Raw genomic sequence first — 20,465 nt, 5'->3', positions numbered from 1 at the left:
GGATCTAAGCAATAATCATCAATGGATGCCAAAATCATTAGGTGAAACACTGATAAAGAACTTTGTGATAGAGGAATAATGTTGACACCTGAACCAATGAGTAATCCTGGCATCATCAGAAGCAGAACAACCAGATATACAGGACAGAGATGCATATTAAATGACACCATGTGGAAGCAAACAGCTTAATCTAGATTGTGGCTCATTTCATAGAGAAATAAGCTGGTTTTATCAATAAATCAAAAATGAGAAAAAAAAAGGCTAGGGATTGTTACAGAATAAAAGAAAGACGTGAGACCTATCAGCCAAAATGCAATGTGTGGACCTTGTTTTAACCTTGATTAAACTGTAAAATACAGATTAGAGCTAATCAAGGGAAACCAGAATTACAGAGTTGGTACTATCCTTAGACCTGGGCCAGAGGGCCCTTGCTCTGACCTCACACTTTCGAGAGGATGCTAAAGCCCATGATCCCTCAGCCCTCCTCTGGACCATCATCTGTGTAACTAGGGTCCCAGAATTCTCTGCCCACTACCAAGCCCTACATGGGCCTTCCCAATGGGTTTCATCCTTTGAAAAGCAAATGATGCTGATTGTGTGCACCCACTCCAGCCCAGGTCCAAGGAGTGACCAAGTTGGGGGGTGGCTTTTGCAAACCATGTGGACAGAGTTTGGATGTACGGCTGGGAGATTTACATGGTACACGTGAGATGGAGCCCAGGGCAGAAGGGAAGAGAGAAGGGAGACACCTCAGGGAGCTGGCTCTCTGTGCACTAACACATTCTGGCATGGAACTCCAATCCAAACCTTGCCTTCCTTGTCATTTTGAAGGTATGTTTGTCAAGCTGGAGGATAAGTTATATCTTATTTACCAGTTTGTTAGCTTGACTTATAACTTCTAAATATTTAAACATATGATATGTGGGCTTTTATTTGTACTCTTCTTCTAGTCCTGAAAATGTTGCAGGAAAGCCTACAGATGATGTTTTTTAACTTATTATTAAGTATGATAATGACACAGCAGTTGTTTAAAAAAATCTTTAGCAGTTAGACTTAGGGGTGAAATGACATGATGATTTGAATTTAGTTTTAAATACTTGAGAAAAAACAGTTGGGAAGATTTTAAAATCAAGACTGGCCAAATGTTGGTAATTTCTGAAGTCAAGTGACAAGAGGCTCCATTATACTATGATGTACTTTTTGGATATCTGAAAATGTCTATAATAAAAAATAAAACTCAATATTCTACAGTGTTTGGCAAAAAAAATCAGTGATGACCTTCTTGTAAACTTGGATTAAAAGGTTTCCAAAAAGGTAATAATGCACCGCAAACCAGCACTCAGGAGATCTACCACTGCTGAGAAGTGAGCAGAAGACACGGACCCTGCCCAACCCAGAGGCTTCCACTGCTTCTCCAGAAGTGACCTGAGGAACACAGAACTAGAACTGGGGGTGGGACAGGAGGTGAGAAAGCAGACTTGGAGGGAGGACATGCTCTAACCAGGACAAAAAGGTCCTCCTCTTCCTATCCACAGGAACTCAGAATATAAACAGGATTATATTTCAGAGGTAAGCTCAGGATGCAGAGCTTTCTTAATGAAGCCGAAGGCTCATCCCCTACGTTTATCCACATTTACCCATTATTTACCAATAATAAGATTGAAAGGACTATTCTCTTTAAATCCTAAATTATTTTGTATAAATAATGTTTGTTTTTAAATTTCTTGAATGTATGTATTTTAGACATAGACGCATATGCACATACATATAGACAGAAAGACACACACACACACACACACACACACACACACACACACACACACACATTCTCTCTCTCTTGGACAAATCTAAGATTACTTTACCTTGGGGGTGGGGTGCGGGGGGAAGGGACCTAAAATGTAATTTCCCCCAAGAGCAAACAATCCAATTAGACATATAATGGATGAGAAAGAGACCCGTGTAATGGATTCTAATTTCTGGAAAGGAGTGGTTGATTCATTTATATTTATGGAGTCACGACTAAGAATACATTGTGTTACTGCAAAGTAATAACATATATTTTCATTTATGGCCGCTGAACTAGCCTCATTACATGACAGTTACAGGTTATCCTCTTCTCACTCAGTATTTCACTCCCAGCCACCCACTGTGTATCATCCACAGAGAGGGAATACCTACCCATATTTATCTCTTGCTTTCCACCAATGAACATCGTTCTTTTCCAATATGATATACTCCTGGCCTCTCTCTAATCTGAGATCATGTGCTTCTGTCGCTTGGAAATCATACATGGCTACAACTATTTCTTCACTATTACCTTCTTCTTCAGGTGGAATTGGTGGGGGAGGCCTTCGCTAAGAAAAGGAGGTAACATATAAAAGTTTAGTCTTCTGTTTGAAATTGGGTGTGCAGTAAAACACCAAGCAATGCGCACGTCCCCACAGTATAAAGTCTGCTTTAGATAATCTGGTGAACCCGCACCATGAGTTCGATGATATTGATGCTACTGGACCTCTCATGGGCTTCAGAATTTAGGACAAGAGCAAAAGCTGTCTTTAAACATCAAATGGCTTCTGCTCAGTGTCAGGACTAGCTTTCCAGGGAGAGGCAAGGGTAACGTGAGTAGAAACCAGGAGGACTAAAGGCAGACCCACCATTTAATGGCCTGCAGTGGGGAAAAGCAGAACTACTTCTGTCAGGTCTCCTCCCACTCAAAGGAATCTGCACTGCTTTGTGCCTGCTGTGTGCAAGGCACACTCTTAGTACCTAGCCAGCATACTGTTTCTCATTTCTTTTTAATTGAAGTATAGTTGATTTACAATGTGTGAGTTTCTCATGGACGGCCAAGTGATTCAGTATATATTCTTTTACATATTGTTTTTCATTAGGGTGTATCACAGGATATTGAATATAGTTCCCTGTGCTATACAGTAGGACCTTGTTGTTTATCTGTTTTATATATAGTAGTTTGTAGCTGCTCATCCCAAACTCCTAATTTATCCCCCTCCCCCTCTGGTAACCATACGTTTGTTTTCTACATCTGTGAGTCTGTTTCTGTTTCGTAAATAAGTTCACCTGCATTCTCATTTATTCTTAATCCTAATCCCATGACGTAGAGTATATAACTTCCATTTTACAGCTGAGGAAGCAATGGCTGAAGTATCCCACCCAAAGTCACTCATATCAGATTCATGCTGGATCAGGCTCCTCGTGTGAGTCCAAAGTGCATGTGTTTTCTACCATACCCCACTATTCACAGTCACTCCTTCGTCATAATACTGTGGTCTTAAGACTGAAATATTCCTTTAAAGTCCCATGCCTCTTGTATAATTCTCGAAGCCAAAATACAGGCAGAATGCCAGATGGTAATATCTGATACAATTAAATTGACATTATTTGACACCAAAAAAAAAAAAAAAAATCAAGTGAGCCATAGTCTATCCATTTCCGATGTGATCCTTGCAGGGAGCAGCATCACAGGAATGAACATAAACATACTTAATAAACTGCAAATGTTTCCGAACGTTAAAGATCAGCTTACCTTCTTTGTTTCTGGTGCTGGTGCTCGAGGTAGTGCTTTTCTTATACCTGAAAATGACAACGACAAAAACAGGTCAAAATGCCATCTACCAATGATCGATAGTTTTAAGTAAAAATGAACCCCTAACAAGAAGTCCACTCAGACTCTCTCACTCTGGTGCATTTTGCTTGTAATACTATTTTAGAACAGATTTTTTTAAATGCTGTTAAAGCCGGTTTGTATTTCTGCCTTCTTGAACAGACTGTAAATGCCACAGGGATTGGGGCCATGCCTTGTTCACTGTAAACAAATGGGACTACATCAGAACCAAAAAGCTTCTGCTCAGCAAAGGAAACCATCAACAAAATGAAAAGGCAGCCAACAGAAGGGGAGAAAATATTTTCATCCCACATATCTGAGAAGGGGTTAACATCCAAAATATACAAGGAATGCACACAACTCAATAGTTAAAACAAATAATAATAATAACTCATTTAAAAGTGGACAAAGGACCTAAACAGACACTTTTTAAATTTTTTTTATTATTATTTTTTTTTTTTTGCGGTATGCGGGCCTCTCACTGTTGTGGCCTCTCCCGTTGCGGAGCACAGGCTCCGGAAGCGCAGGCTCAGCGGTCATGGCTCACGGGCCCAGCCGCTTCACAGCATGTGGGATCTTCCCGGACCGGGGCACGAACCCATGTCCCCTGCATCGGCAGGCGGACTCTCAACCACTGCGCCACCAGGGAAGCCCCAGACACTTTTTTTTAAAGAAGACATACAAATGGCCAACAGGTACCTTAAAAGGTGCTCGACATAACTAATCATTAGGGAAATGCAAGTCAAATCACAATAAGATACCACCTTCTACATATTAGGATAGCAATTATAAAAACCACACATGATAACAAATGCTGGTAAGGATGTAGAGAAAAGGGGATGCTTGTGCACTGCTGGTGGGAATGTAAACTGATGCAGCCACTATGGAAAATAATATAGAGGTTCCCCCCAAAATTAAAAATACAACTACCATATGATCCAGCCATCCCACTTCTGGGTATATACACAAAAGAAACAAAATCAATACCTTAAAGAGATATCTGCACTCCCATGTTCACGGTAGCATTATTCACGATAGCCAAGATATAGAAACAACCTAAGCACCCATCAACAGATGACTAGATAAAGAAAATGTGGCATATAGAGAGAGAGAATGGAATACTATTCAGCCTTGGAAAGAGAAGGAAATCCTATCATTTGTGACAACATGGATAAAGTTGGAGGGCATTATGGTAAGTGAAATAAGCCAGACCAAGAAGGACAAATGCCACATGGTATCACTTACATGGGGAAGCTTAAAAAAAAAAGTCAAACTCATAGAAATAGAGAGTAGAAAAATGGTTGCCAGGGGATGGGGGGTGGAGGAAATAGAGATGCTAGTAAAAGGGTACAAGCTTTCAGTTATAAGATGAATAAGGTATGTTAATTACAACTCAATTAAAATATATAGAGAGCAAGAAAAAAAGATAAATAAGGTCTGAGGATCTAACGTATAACATGATGACTATAGCTGACAGCACTGTAGTGTATAACTGAAGTTTACCAAGAGAGTAGAACTTAAATGTTTTCACACACACACACACACACACACACACACACACACAGGTAAACATGCAAGGTGATGGATGTGTTTATTAACTCAATGGGAGGAACCCTTTCCAATGGATAGATAAGTATATCCAGTCACCTCATTGTAAAATTTAAGTATGTTACAATTTTGTTAATTATACCTCAGTAAAGCTTAAAAAAAAGAGAAGAGAAAAGCTGCTGATGGTGCTACATTAGGCTCACAGTTTTAACAGAGTCATTTTTAGTAGGCTTTCATATTGTGATAAAAACTCCCAAAACAGGGCTTCCCTGGTGGCGCAGTGGTTGAGAGTCCGCTTGCCGATGCAGGGGACGCGGGTTCGTGCCCCGGTCCGGGAAGATCCCGCATGCCACGGAGCGGCTGGGCCCGTGAGCCATGGCCACTAAGCCTGCGCATCCTGAGCCTGTGCTCCGCAACGGGAGAGGCCACAGCAGTGAGAGGCCCGCGTACCGCCAAAAAAAAAAAAACTCCCCAAAACAGACCTTCTGATTCCATGAGATGGTCCTACTGCTCACTAAATAAAAGTATTCTTACAAAAATACACCTACACTATGTTTACACCGTGCTAGAAAGTGTGAAGGCCATATTTAACCAACATCAAAATCAAAATCATGTCACTTTCTCCCAATAATACCAACAGTATGTACATCCTGAGCACAATATAACTACAGAATAAAATTAATACTTACTACTTTCAAACAGATTATATCTTTCACATCCAGGCGCTAGTTTTTCAGTTTGTCTGCAACACTGATAACTTCCGTCTGCCCAAAATTTAGGATGATATTTAATCATAATATTGTTGTTGTTCTGTATTTCTGTAATTCATAGACACATTAAATGATGAGTGAAATGTACAGAGATAACAGAATGTTTCCGGTTGATCATTCTTTCTCAAATACTACGTTTATTGTGAGGAAACCTTCATAACATATAATCCAGCATTCAGAAAATCCATAGAGTTCTCTTTCACCACTTTTTTTGGTGAGGCACCCTTGTTAACAGAAGTGACCTCTGCTACACCGTGATGGATAAACACAAGAGTCAGCCCAACACCATTTTGCTCTGCAGAAAAAGCGATGAGGATTATGCAGGTCAAATCACTGATTAATATACTTTACATACAAGTCAATTCATCCACATCAAATGTTGACTACATAGGCAATTTCTTAGAAAATACCAAATCCTGTTACCATAAAAGCCCAGTGCTTAGTCACCTCCAAATTTATTACACATTAAATGAAAGCATGTTCTTCTTAAAAACTATGTATATGCCACTAGAAGGAACCAGATTATAAAAAAGGAAGTTAACTTCAACATGTGTCACTTACAGTAACAGAGAATGTTCTTGGAGAAACACTTATTGTAGATTAAAAGATGATAAATGCAAGATACACTAGCCGTATCTCTGTCTTAGTGACAACAATGTTATATTCTGAAATTATGTACAGATTAATATTTCATTATATGAGTTTTACCTTCTTTTAACTTCTTCACCCACCGGTCCCTGCTTTGTGCACTGGGTGCAAAAATGTAAAGTGTGTTGGCATCATGCACAACCTGAAATAAGACAAAAGATGGAACAGGTGAGAAAAGCTTAGACACAGCATCTTGCCTAGCACAGAGCCCTTGGCACCACAGGCATCAATAAAGGATTCTGAAATGACTGACCAAAAGTCAATTACTTCCGATCCAAAGAACCTAGATTCCCTTCTTACAAAAACACATCTATTTCTTCATGTCTCCATCCAGTGGGATACATATTTTACAAAGGACTGTGCTTCTACAGAAAAAATATATATACAGAGGCCAGGATGCCTTGCCAGTCTTGTTATTTCTTGCAATCTAATAAACTAAGGTTCCTTAAGTAAACTTGGTATAACAGGGACTACTCCAATCGAATATTTTTCTGAATAATATTTGAGATGAATGGACTACTGTTTCAACATCACTCCTATACCTTCCTTTTGCCACTATAAATAACTGCAGTAGGTAGCTTAATTAAGCACTGACCACCCCAACTCTATACTTTGTGCTTTACAGACATTAACTCAACTAATCCTACCATCAAGGTATCAGTATTTCCATTTTACAGAGGAGGAGACTAAGGTCTATGCAAGGCACCCCAATTCTAGATCACTCCCAGAGGCAGTATTCACATAGAATGCACTGCAAATGGTGTCCCTTAAGTTACCTGTCCATCAGCATTTGGCTGGTCATCCAGAAAGCCAGGATTCTGGCTCCAGAGCCCAAACTTTTAACCACAGTACCTCTTTCAGAGGTACCTCCAGGTAAGCAATTAAACAGTCTTATTCTTAATATTCAGAATAAAATTAAGCATGGGAAACCAATCCAAGAATTTTGTCTTTGGTCTATCACTTTATCCTTGATGGTCAATCACAAGGCAGAAACACCCCAATTGACTAAAAAAATATCTGGGGACTTCCCTGGTGGTCCAGTGGTTAGGACTCCATGCTTCCACTACTGGGGGTGCTGGGTTGGATCCCTGGCCAGGGAACTAAGGTCCTGTAAGATCCCACAAGCTGCTTGCGGCCAAAAACAAAAACAAAACAAAACACAAATCTGGCTAGAAACCTCCTTTTACCATGTCACTGGATTGAACACACATAGCTCTTTCATCAATAATTGGCTGTTCCTGACCATATTCAATAGATAATCCTGTGGAATAAAAGTCATATTTTTATGGCAAGACAAGAGAAATTTAAACAAAAAATTCTTCTCTGCCCTTTGGCCTCCTCTCTCCCCGCACTGTGCATTGTATAACTCTATTATCATCACCAAACCCCCCCATCAGCAGAAATACCTGCTCAACCCTAAAGAGCAACATTCTCCTAGCAGCAACAAGACAACTCCTTAAAGATAGCATTCCTGGGGCTTCCCTGGTGGCGCAGTGGTTGAGAGTCTGCCTGCCGATGCAGGGGGCACGGGTTCGTGCCCGGTCTGGGAAGATCCCACGTGCCGCGAAGAGGCTGGGCCCGTGAGCCATGGCCGCTGAGCCTGTGCGTCCAGAGCCTGTGCTCCGCGATGGGAGAGGCCACAACAGTGAGAGGCCCGCGTACCGCAAAAAAAAAAAAAAAAAAAAAAAGATAGCATTCCTTCCTGATCTTGTAAGGGGTCACGTGACCCACTGTGATGCCACTTAGATCTGGAATACGTAAACTGCCAATAATACGTCATACGATGTCCAGCCCTCTGCCTCAAGAAACTTACATAACTGTGTCTTGACTTCTAATGGGCAGAATAGTTCTCAGAGCTTTCTGAGATTCTCTCCCCAGGTTATAATCCTCAAATTTGGCTTGAATAGAATTTTCCATTTCTTTCTTAGATCGACTGATTAATTTTTTGTTGACAATCCCTTCTCATTCACTTTAATCAAATAAGTGCGGTCAAACAGCAATGGGAACACCATAGAACAAATACTGCTATATTCTGCTCAGTGATTAACTCATCCAACTAGCACTTTGCTGGGACTACATGAGATACAAAAATAAATCAAATACCTTGCTACAAGACAGAAAATGAGATGTGATAAAGAAGTAAAGATAAAGCTCTAAGAGGGACGTGGGGCTGTAGTTGCCTCATTTGGCCCATGACTTTCATACCTGTGATACTGTGATTCACAATAAGAAATATATATTTGGTCTCTCCCCTGGTTCCCAGCACAGAGCTCCTAGAAAACTCTTGGAATTTCCTGTGCTGAGAATGATACGGGTGTCTTTTGTTATACTAATAAAGTGACTACTGGAGAGCCCCTAGGGATGGGAGCTGGTTGCCACTGAAGCCAACCCCATGATTAGAGGGTTGGAACTTTCAGTCCCACTACCCCCCACCTCTGAGGAGGGGAGAGGAGCTGGAGATTGAGTTCAATCATCAATGGACGATGATGTAAACCACCATGCCCATGTAATGAAGTCTCTATGAAAACCCAAAAAGGAGCGGGTTCTGAGAGCCTCAGGTTGGTAAACATGAGGAGATGTCCGCGGACAGATGAATAAATAAAGACAATTGATATACACGCACATACACACACACACGCACACACACACAGTGGAATATTATTCAGCTTTAAAAAAGAAAATCCATCCACTTGCAACAACATGGTAAACCTGGAGGACATTATGCTAAGCAAAATAAACCAGACACAGAAAGAGAAATATTACATGACCTCAGATGTAGAATTTTAAACAAACTCTTAGAAACAGAGAGCAAAAAAGTGGTTGCCAGGGGCAGGTGAAGGGCGGCAACGGGGAGATGTTGGTCAAAGGGTACAAAGTTTCAGTTATGCAAGATGAATGAGTTCTGGAGATCTAAAGTACAGCATGGGGACTACAGTTAACAACACTGCATATATGAAATTTGCTAAGAAGGTAGCTAAGTATTCTCACCACCAAAACAAAAACAAAAAAAGAAGGGAAGAAAAGAAAATGGCAACTATGTGAAGTGATGGATATGTCAATTGGCTTGATTGTAGCGATCATTTCACAATGTTTACATATACCATCAAATCATACACCTTAAATATATATAATTCTTATGTGTCAATTATACTTCAACAAAGCTGAAAGAAATCAATCAACAAAGCAATGACAGGAAACACTAACGTCAAATAGTAAGCATGACTAAAAGCCCAGAATTTCACTGTTGCAAAAATATGCCAGCTCACCTGAAATGGATATTTATTTTGACAGGGAATGACACCATCATCATTCTTCACTATTTCCACACATCTGATTTTTGACACATCAATAAATCCCTTTCTGTACTTTTTCTGTTAAAAGAAAAAAAAAAAGGAGAACCATTCCAATCATAAGTTAAGGAAAAAATGTTATTAATAATATTTGTTTTAAAAAAATCACTGATTCAAAATATTACGATTTCCTTAATAATTATCTAAATGATGTCTCCCTATATTGTTATAATTATTCAAAATACTAACACTATGAGGATTGTAATCAAAATAATTAAGTCCTTTAATTTCCAAAGATGAAATTGCTGTCCTTGCCCTCCTCCAAAAGCTCTAGATCTGTTTAGAAAGAGAGTCCCTTTGATTGTGCCTTCCTCTCAGACACACACTGCAACTTCTTCAACTTCTTGATGACAGCCACCCCCTCTCCCCCGAAAAAGAAAGCATCAGAGACCAAACCAAACACTCAATCACAAATGCAAACTCCACCAGTTACATCTTCCACTCCAGCACACAGAACTCAGGAGGATGTGAGATGGACACAGGGCGCTCACACAAAGCCTCCATTCAGTCTACATTTTCTTTTTCTTTTTTTTTTTTTTCCTTCCCTATTGCCCTTCCTCCCTGCTCAATGCAAATCTCCCTACAGCAAGTAACTAATGACATACCAAGACTCCCTCCTCCAAATCATTCACAGTCTTGAGCACAGTAATCTCACATCTGAGAATTTATCCCAGGGAAAAATCCAGAAGATACAAAGTAGTATGTGCAAAGATAACCTGATATACCATATCCGTGAAAAATTATTACAAATACAATGAAGAAATAAAAAATGTTTACTGAATTATATTAACCGATACATCCCACACAAAAAGCTGTATAAAGACTAAGGTTATTTTAGGAGGGGGTGTAGATAGTCATATGACAAAGAACAGAAGAAAAGTAGAGAAATGAAGATAAAGAACATTGGATTATTTTGGGTGACCCAGCCCTCCCCTGGCCCTAGTCATTCAAAATTGCTTCATCTAATACTCTGAAACTCCCCTCTGGCCACAATCTTTGGGGTCCCTATCCTGCTCCCAGTAACCAGCGCTGCATCCTCACTGTGACCATGGTACCTTCAGACCTGCCAACCCTCCCAGGCCATCAGCTCCCATGTGACGTCTGGCTGTCATTTCACCAGAGCATCCTCCCACCCTCCCTCTCTCCCCCTGCCGCCCACCCCCCAGCACACGAATCCCCGTACCCCGGCATTTCTGTCAGCCCCCAGTTCTACACACACCTTTTTCGACTCATGCGTGCCTGGCTGCAGAAGGTCATGAAACAATCCTAACTGTCCTCTTTGTGCTTAGCCAGGCCTTCGCTGCTGTCCTCAGGTCTTCTGTGTATCTCTAGTGGAGAGAACCTGGTGGCCTCCATGGAGCCCACCAGTCTCATCAGAGCTACAAACCCTTCCCATTCCCCTACTTCATGGAGAAGAGAACAGCTGTCCCAGGAGCACACCCCCAACTTCTTCCTTCTGCAGGTCTAAAGCACCCTAAGATGTACCCTTTTTTCTTCTCTGTCATCCTGCCTCTATGAGAAGGTTAAAAGGACACAACAGCTAAGGACACTGTCGTAGCACTTAACAGATGTCATTTCCTTTCATGCTCACAAAATTCTCATTTTACAGATGATGAAACTGCAGCCCAGACAGGTTAAACACATTACCCAAGGATCCCAACTGAAAGCTGGGATCCTAAAGCTCCCCAGACCTTGGATGTCCCAGCTGCAAACAGGTGACAAAATTAATGGAGCCAAGTCCCTGAGGGGGCAACCTGGATTCTGAGCATGGCCTGAGATTTTACTTCTCCTGCTTATAGACATCTTCAGGCCTCTGCCATCCATACCAAGAACCTTCTTCTGGCCCTGCTACTGCCCTAACTCTGTTCTTCCCTTGCTGAAAGAGAGATTATTACACCACCAGTCTTCATTTCCTTCCCACCCACTCCTCCTTAACCACTTGCGATCTGCCTCCCCTCTCGTCACAGCTGCTAAAGCTGTTCTCAAAAACACCACCAAAAAAAAAAAAAAAAAAAAAACACCACCAATGACCAAACCCAAGAGCCTTCGCTCAGCTGTCTTCCGCTCAAGCTGTTAACGAGGCATTTGGGGGTGCTCCACTGTCTTCTCCTGCAGTGGCCTTGACTTTGGGTCACCCAGGCTTTCCTTCTGCCCCTTCCACTCAGTTTCCCACAGGACAACACCTGTTCTGTGCCAGCAACTGTGTCAAGGAATATATCAAGTCCCTATAGGAAAAGCTCATTTCCTGGGCATACGGTCCAAATATTGTGCCATTTAATCCTCAGATCCTCTGTGAGATAAGTGTTATTAGACACATCTTACAGACGGAAGAAACGAAAATTAAGTCACTTGCCCAAGTTTACCTGTGGGAGAGACATACACAGCAACTTTATCATCCAACGTAGTAAGTACTGAATATAAAAAAGATGCTAAGAGAACACAGAGGAACCAAGACTTACACGATAATTTCAGAAAAGAAATTCCGATAATATTACGGGGAGGGAATGAACAGCACAGCATGTGGGATGAAACACATATTCCAGAATGACCTAGGTTGCCTCATCTATAAAATAGGAATAATAATAGTATCCACTTCATGGATACTATTAGATAGTTATGAGAGTTAAATGAGTCAGTATTTGCAAAGTGCTTAGAAGAGTGACCTGTAGTATCATATCTATGAGTGTTTACCACATAAAATAAATAAGTGGGAAAAAAAGGTCAGTGTGGCTGAAGGACAGGGTTCCTGAGGCAGGATGGAAAGGTAAGCAGGGGCCAGCTTGTAAGGAACCTGCTGCACAGTGCCAAAGGGTCTGGTCAGACAGGGCCACCTACCCTGCTCCTGGGCCTAGGCCAGTTAGTGTGCCAAAGAAACTTCCAGAGCGCCATCCTCCTATTAATAAGTCACACGGGTTCACCATAGAAACCTTAGAAAATACTAACAGCACAAAGAAAATCAAATGACCCTGAATCCCCCAACTCTGGAGAAAATCCCTGTTGACATCATGGAGTTTTTCCAGACACTGCTCTGGGGTCATTTATCACCTACCGGCTCTCTTTCTTGAGCAGCAGACTGTGGTCGGCTTCTGAGATGCCTGTCTCCACTCACCACTTGCCCCTGTGACTAAAAGCAGCTGTCAGATGTCAGTCACTCCACACAGGAAAATTTGAGATGACTGGTATACTGGGCTGGCTTATGCCCCCTAAATACATGTTCCATGATATATCATATATTGTATTATGCTAATATTTTGGCTTATTAATCCAAATACTTTGCTATGAAGTTTGCAGATAAAGGTTCACGCTTAAGTTGGCCATTCATTATTTTACCTATCCTGCCAGCAAACACTGATCAGACACCGAGCACAGCACTGTGTGCTGCAGCTTCAACGTTATGCAAGGGGGTTGAGGGTTCCCTCAAGAGGAATTCACAATCATATGGCAGGTGGAAGGGGAAGAGGGGAGTGATTCATCATCCAATAAAGACGAAGTCACGCGCTCATGGTATACTATGGAGTGAGACAGTGATTGGGCCAGGAAAAGCTGGGGAAGCTTTTGGGAGGAACTGATATTTTGGTTTTGAAAGGATAAGTAGGAGTTTTTCTTTAGAGAAAGTGGAGAAGAGAATTCAGGCAGCAAAAACAACAAAGCACTGATTTAGGGAACAGGAAGAAATTCATTGTGGCTGAAGTTCAGGGTGGTTCAGGGGAAGTGTAGGAAAGGACACCAAAATGGTTATTTGAGACCAAATTAGGAAGAGGTAAGTAATGGCCATTTCACCCATTTGTAAACCAGCTTAAATGGGGAAACTAGACAAAGAGATGAAATATGACTTGCTTAAAACCACACTTCAACTGAACGGCAGAACTGGGATTTAGGTGAAAGAGATCCTGCCCCTGGGCAAGTCTTACAAGATACACAGTTTTCCTTTAATTTCCAGAATTAAAATACTTTTTAAAATATCAATAACAATCCTAAATTAAACTAATTTTTTATAATTGTATACAAATACCCAGGGCTGGCCCCAGGTGTATCTACAGAACACCCAGACTCAGGTCCTCCTTTCTACACCCCTCTCCCAAGGCATCCTGAGACCCATTACACGCAGTAAGAGTTTCCCTCCAGTATTACAAGGATCCCTCCCTTTCCCTTATATCACAACTTTTGTTCCTAATGTGGCTATTCCCAGCTGCCTGCCACAGAAGGAATCTACTGGATGAATCACCTGTGCATTGCAAAGGGACCTCAGGTCAGGCGCATGGGCTTTGGAGGCAGGCAGATCCTGAGCCCAGCCACGCTCGGCCTTCTCTCAGTTCCTCCGTCTTCAGGAATAGGATAATACTCCTCACTTCACTAAGCTATAAGCAGGAATAAAGATAAGGTACGTAGGTGCTCAGTACAGTGTCTGGCACAGGGAAGTCACTCCCTAGATGGCAGCATTTACTATTAATTAGTCTTCACAACAACCTTGGGAAATTGTTAGGAAACTGAGCATCTGAGAGGTAACAAGACTGGCTAAGAGGCTGAGCCAGAACTGAACCCGGATCTCTCAAAATCACAAAAGCTTTTACCTGACTCCCAGTCTCTCAAGCCTGAATATTTCTGGACTCTTATTTTAGAAAAAGAAAATTATTTTATGCCAAAACCTAACAATTACAGAGCATTCACTCTGAGCCAGGCACTATATGCACCTCTCACATGGTAACTCAATGAATCTTCACATAATTATGGGAACTCTTGTCACCCCATTTTACAGATGAAGAAATCAAGACTTAAAGGGTATAATTAACTGGCTGAAAGTCATACAACAAACCAGGACCTGAACTCTTAATTCCAACCCTGAATTCTTAAGTGCCACGTACACTTTAGTAACTTGATACCACTTAACTAAGTACAAACATAAACTCAGTGGAAATTTCTCATGCTTATAACTCTTAACAACTATAAGACTGTTAAGAGTTCACAAGTTAAGTGCAAACAAACTGGACAATAAATAAGATTTAAACTAACAGCTTACTTGATTGAATGTGACGGCTGGGGTGTTTGCTGGAATTGCATCCCTCTCCCCAAACCAGTTCGTCTGGCGTCCTCAGGCTTGCAGTACTGTGTGCCATGTGACGGCCTCTTCCTCCCCTCTCTTACTTCCAACTATCGAAGTACGCACGTCTGTTTGCACACACGCTGTCAGCCTATCATTAGGCCTCCATTTGGTCCCACTAAATTGTTTAGTCAGCCTCTGTTCTTTCTCCATAGGACACAACAATTGAAACAGACCATAGGGCTTCCCTGGTGGTGCAGTGGTTGAGAGTCCGCCTGCTGATGCAGGGGACGCAGGTTCGTGCCCCGGTCTGGGAAGATCCCACATGCCGCGGGGCGGCTGGGCCCGTGAGCCATGGCCGCTGAGCCTGCGCGTCCAGAACCTGTGCCCCGCAACGGGAGAGGCCACAGCAGTGAGAGGCCCGCGTACCGCAAAAAAAAAAAAAAAAAAAAAAACAGACCATAAATACAAACACAAATATGGCTGCTGACGTGGCATGTTTAGTGACAAGGGACCATCCAGAGAATACAGACAAAAGATATGTTATATACAATAAAATATAAAATAGAATTCCTAGATCTTGCAGTCCTCAGCAGATGGACAGCACCATAGCTTACTACTGCCATTCACTGTATTCCATCATGATCATTTCTTCACTCAGCCACATTGATTAAAGATTGATTCTGGCTTCCTTTCTTCTACCATCAGCAAGGCACAGAGGTACCAAAGAACCATGACACGGACTTAAAAGAATTCTAGTCAACCCTTGAAAAAAGAAAGAAAATGATGTATTCTACCAAAAATCTCCAATGAGCCAAAGGTCTATTTTATACATGAAGGTTCTCTTCCCTTTCTACTCAGAACAGAGTTAAAAGAAAGAGGTAAAAGAATGGGCCTCAAGGGCAGCAGGACACATTAATCATGAGAAAGAAAGAAAACCTCAAGATGGATATGACTTTTTTTTTTTTTTGAGGATACTGGGAATAATTTTGATGTAGATCTTTCTGGTATCAAGAGAAGTAGAATAAATAAAATAAAGGCATTTCCAACTTGGTGATTCTATGATGAAACATCCCCTCTTTGCTAAGTACGAAATTCTAGTGAAAAGCAGAAGAAAGCAAAACCAAAAACGTGGCATCCTAGTATTGTTTTCCTCCCTTTTAATCAGCTCATAATAATAACTGACATAGTGGCTTTACATTTTACAAAGTGATTTTACACTAAACAAACAAACAAACACATAAAAAGGGTACTTTAACATTAAGAAGCCAGTAGTTACATACATAAGCATGGATTAATTATGAAGATTATGGTTTCTAAGATAACATCCAAAATAAAAACAGGATAAATTATAAGGAATCTGAAGGCAAAAAATTTCATTTTCAAAATCACATAATAATCTTCATATAAGATTGTGCTGATATAGGTAATTATAAGGTTTCTGGAGATAGTTTTTCACTGTATTCAAAGTTAGAGTTTTTATTCCCCCCTGAGTGATCACTTACTCTTATGATTTTTCTATACTTCTGGCAACCCTCATGCCAACTCCCTTCTGCAACCCAAGGGAACTTTTAAAAACTAATACCAGGTATGTTTTATTATAGTTGAAAGCAAAACTTACTAATGTAAGTATTTTCAAATAAGTCTAAAACTGATTTACCTAGCTTAGTTCTTTTTTTTTTTAAACAGAGTCACAGATTTATTTATTTATTTATTTTTGGCCTCGTTGGGTCTTCGTTGCTGCGTGCGGGCTTTCTCTAGTTGCGGCGAGCGGGGGCTGCTCTTCGCTGTGGTGTGTGGGCTTCTCATTGCAGTGGCTTTTATTGTTGCGGAGCACGGGCTCTAGGCGCGTGGGCTTCAGTAGTTGTGGCACATGGGCTCAGCAGTTGTCGCTCGCAGGCTCTAGAGCGCAGGCTCAGTAGTTGTGGCACATGGGCTTAGCTGCTCCACGGCATGTGGGATCTTCCCAGACCAGGGCTCGAACCCGTGTCCCCTGCATTGGCAGGTGGATTCTGAACCACTGCGCCACCAGGGAAGTCCCAAAAGTGACTTTAAATACAAAGTCAGAAGTTATTAGGAAAGAAACTTGTCAAGTCAATTAACTTTTAGAAATATTTATGTGAATAATACGTACAACAATTGACTTTATTGCTAGACTCAAGGCTCTCTTTACTTACCTACATGGACTTTTTTTTAACTTACTGAACATGCCAAAATATTTTGAGTATTGTTTAATATTTTAACACAGCAGAGTCAATGTGTCATAATGGCTGAGAGCACACCTTCATTGTCAGGCAGACCTGCATTTAAATGCCAGTTTTGTGGCCCAATGCAAATTAATTAACCTCATTTAGTCTCTATTTCCTCATTTGTAAAACGGGGTTATTAAAATAAGTTATCTCCTAGATTATTGTGAGGATTAATTGTGATACACTCATAAAGCACTTGACACAATATCTAGCCCATCGCAATCACTAATATGTTATTAGTATAATTTTTTTGCCTTTAGATAAAAGATTTCTAAAATTTTTCAGCACTTAAACCCTTTTTTCCCACAAATATATCAGAGGATTTAATGGAGATATTTTAAATACTTTACTGGCTTTTACATTGTGTCTTTAGGTAACATAGCAATGCTTCTCCACTCTCTCCTCAGAGGAATTCAACAAACACTCCAAGAACTCAAAAAATCTAGGAGTAGACAATTAAGCTATAATGCATAAAATATTGCAGAGCAAACTAGGGAACTAGGATCATAGCAGAAGCGCTCTTTCTCTTGAAATAAAACAATATTTTAAGAAGCTATTTTTTAAGAGTCATGTACCACAATGTTCATTGCAGCTCTATTTACAATAGCCAGGACATGGAAGCAATCTAAGTGTCCATCAACAGATGAATGGATAAAGAAGATGTGGCACATATATACAATGGAATATTACTCAGCCATAAGAAGAAACGAAATTGAGTTATTTGTAGTGAGATGGATGGACCTAGAGTCTGTCATACAGAGTGAAGTAAGTCAGAAAGAGAAAAACAAATACCATATGCTAACATATATATATATATATATATATATATATATATGGAATCTAAGAAAAAAATGTTTATGAAGAACCTAGGGGCAGGACAGGAATAAAGATGCAGACGTAGAGAATGGACTTGAGGACACAGGGAGGGGGACGGGTAAGCTGGGACTAAGTGAGAGAGCGGCATGGACTTATATATACTAATAAATGTAAAATAGATAGCTAGTGGGAAGCAGCCGCATAGCACAGGGAGATCAGTTCAGTGCTCCGTGACCACCTAGAGGGGTGGGATGGAGACGCAAGAGGGAGGAGATATGGGGATATACGTATATGTATAGCTAACTCACTTTGTTATAAAGCAGAAAGTAACACACCATTGTAAAGCAATTATACTCCAATAAAGGTGTTAAAAAAAAAGAGAGAGAGAGGAAGAAGCTATTTTTTAAAGTAATTAGGCCCTATCTATTGATTACCACAGAAATGCAGGAAAAGTCCAGCAACTACTTAGGACAATATTTTCTGAGCATCTAATATATGCTAGAAAATGTGCTAAGCACAAGAGACATGGAGATTAAAAAATGGCCACTGTATTTACCCGAGAGAAATGAAGGCATCTGACCACACAAAGACTTGTACAAGAATATTCACAGAAGCTTTATTTGTATTAATTGAAAACTGGAAACAACCCAAATGTCCATCAACAGGTGACTGGACAAACAATGAAATACTTCACAGTAATAAAAAGAAATGCAATATTGATACAAAAGATGAATGTATTTCAAAATAATATGCTAGGTGAAAGAAGTTAGCTTTCTAAAAAGAGTACATGCTGGGGCTCCCCTGGTGGCGCAGTGGTTGAGAGTCCGCCTGCCGATGCAGGGGACGCGGGTTCGTGCCCCGGTCCGGGAAGATCCCACATGCCGCGGAGCGGCTGGGCCCGTGAGCCACGGCCGCTGAGCCTGCGCGTCCGGAGCCTGTGCTCCGCAACGGGAGAGGCCACAGCAGTGAGAGGCCCGCGTACCGCAAAAAAAAAAAAAAAAAAAAAAAAAAAAAGAGTACATACTATATGAGTTTATTCTAAAATTCTCATACATGCAAACTAATCTATAGTGTCAAAAATCAGATCAATGATTACCTAGGGATAGTGGGAATGAAAGAGGAGGTATGAATTACAAAAAGCATGGGGAAATTTTGGGGGGTAATGGATATGTTCATTATTTTATTGTAGTGATAGATTCACAAGTGTATACATATATCAAAACTCCTTAAATACTAAAAATAGCATTTCCTTTGCTGCTTGTGTTACAAACTACACAATGAAGTTAGTGAGTTTCAAATGTTATATTAGTCATACTGATGCTTATATACATGTTTAGGCACAGGTAGCTATACCGTGAAAATGATAGTAGTTCAGTAATATAAAATAATAAAAGTCACATAAGTGTCATAGGCAGATTTGTATCTGGTTTTTTTTCCCCAGAAAATATTTACTGTAAATTATTTTCTACTTTGGGATAAAAAAAATTTTGTAATTATATTCAAACTATAAATATGTGTGTATGTGTGTGTGTGTGTGTGTGTGTGTGTATATATATATATATGCCAAAAATTTCTAGTGCTGGGCACAATACTCATTGTTCCAGCAGGAGGAATAATTCGATACTCTAAACTGCTGAAAATCTTATAAGTCTCCTTACGTGATCTGTCTCTGGTGCAATTCCTATTACAGTATAAACAGTAGAAATTTGATGGATATTTTTCTTATTTCAGTAAGAAACAGGAATGGATAAGGGAAAAGTTACTTTTTCTTATGTCCTATAAAAGGACAAAAATTCTACAATTTTGATAAAATTTGTTAAATACCTGGGAATAAACTTTATGAGAAATGAGTAGAACATATATGAAGAAAAATAGAAAACCGCACTGAGAGATATAAAGGAGAATTCTAGGTAGGAAATCTAAACAACCATAAAAAAAACCTCCTCAAATAATATAATTTAAATACATGCAGTTAACTATATATTGATTATAACCTCAATAGAGCTGAAAAAAATATGGCTGCGGCCATCAGGGACCTTGACATCTGGGAACATTTGGAAACTAAGAAATTCTTTGCTAATAATTTAGTGTTACAAATCATAGACTTAAAAAAGGAAAACCCCAATGACAAAAGAAAAAAATAGGTATAAAAATTAAGCAATATAACTTCATAATGGGCCAGAAGTAGGCAATCAATCAGCTCTCAATTAAATAAAGGCTCTGCCTTAGTATTTATTCTGATTTAGAAACAACTTATCCATTCACCTGATTCATCTAGTACTAAATGAATTTCTGGTTAAAAAATAAAATTAATTTAATACCTTCCCCCAGAGCTGGTGCCCGGTCCTACACTCCTCTTTCTTCCTTTCTCATCATCTGCTTCTTCGAGGCAGGCGTGGTAAAGGTCACCAACTGGAAGGTCAATGA

General features: G+C 40.3%; 1 protein-coding gene across 13 annotated transcripts in view; it reads right to left on the bottom strand.

The window, feature by feature from the left end:
* TEC (tec protein tyrosine kinase) overlaps window positions 1–20,465 on the bottom strand; it is a 155,414-nt gene that overhangs the window by 34,943 nt on the left and 100,006 nt on the right. For 11 of the 13 annotated variants that reach the window (XR_007477202.1, XR_007477201.1, XM_049709457.1 and 8 more), the window contains exons 3-7: window positions 9,852–9,956; window positions 6,646–6,727; window positions 5,857–5,985; window positions 3,542–3,588; window positions 2,179–2,354 (exon numbers count right to left, since the gene is read on the bottom strand). Coding sequence is in view for 11 of the 13 variants with exons in the window: in XM_049709457.1 (XP_049565414.1) it covers window positions 2,179–2,354; window positions 3,542–3,588; window positions 5,857–5,985; window positions 6,646–6,727; window positions 9,852–9,956 (539 nt within the window). In the remaining 2 variants the exon portion in view is untranslated. Of the gene's footprint in view, window positions 1–2,178; window positions 2,355–3,541; window positions 3,589–5,856; window positions 5,986–6,645; window positions 6,728–9,851; window positions 9,957–14,160; window positions 14,182–20,465 lie in introns of those variants that run through there. The other 2 variants (XM_049709461.1, XM_049709460.1) reach the window with 2 other exon arrangements.

This window comes from Orcinus orca, chromosome 4, assembly GCF_937001465.1.
Source record: "Orcinus orca chromosome 4, mOrcOrc1.1, whole genome shotgun sequence".
Lineage (NCBI taxonomy): Eukaryota > Metazoa > Chordata > Mammalia > Artiodactyla > Delphinidae > Orcinus > Orcinus orca.
The sequence above is the reverse complement of the archived record's forward strand: the minus strand, read 5'-3'. Positions and strand labels throughout refer to the sequence as shown.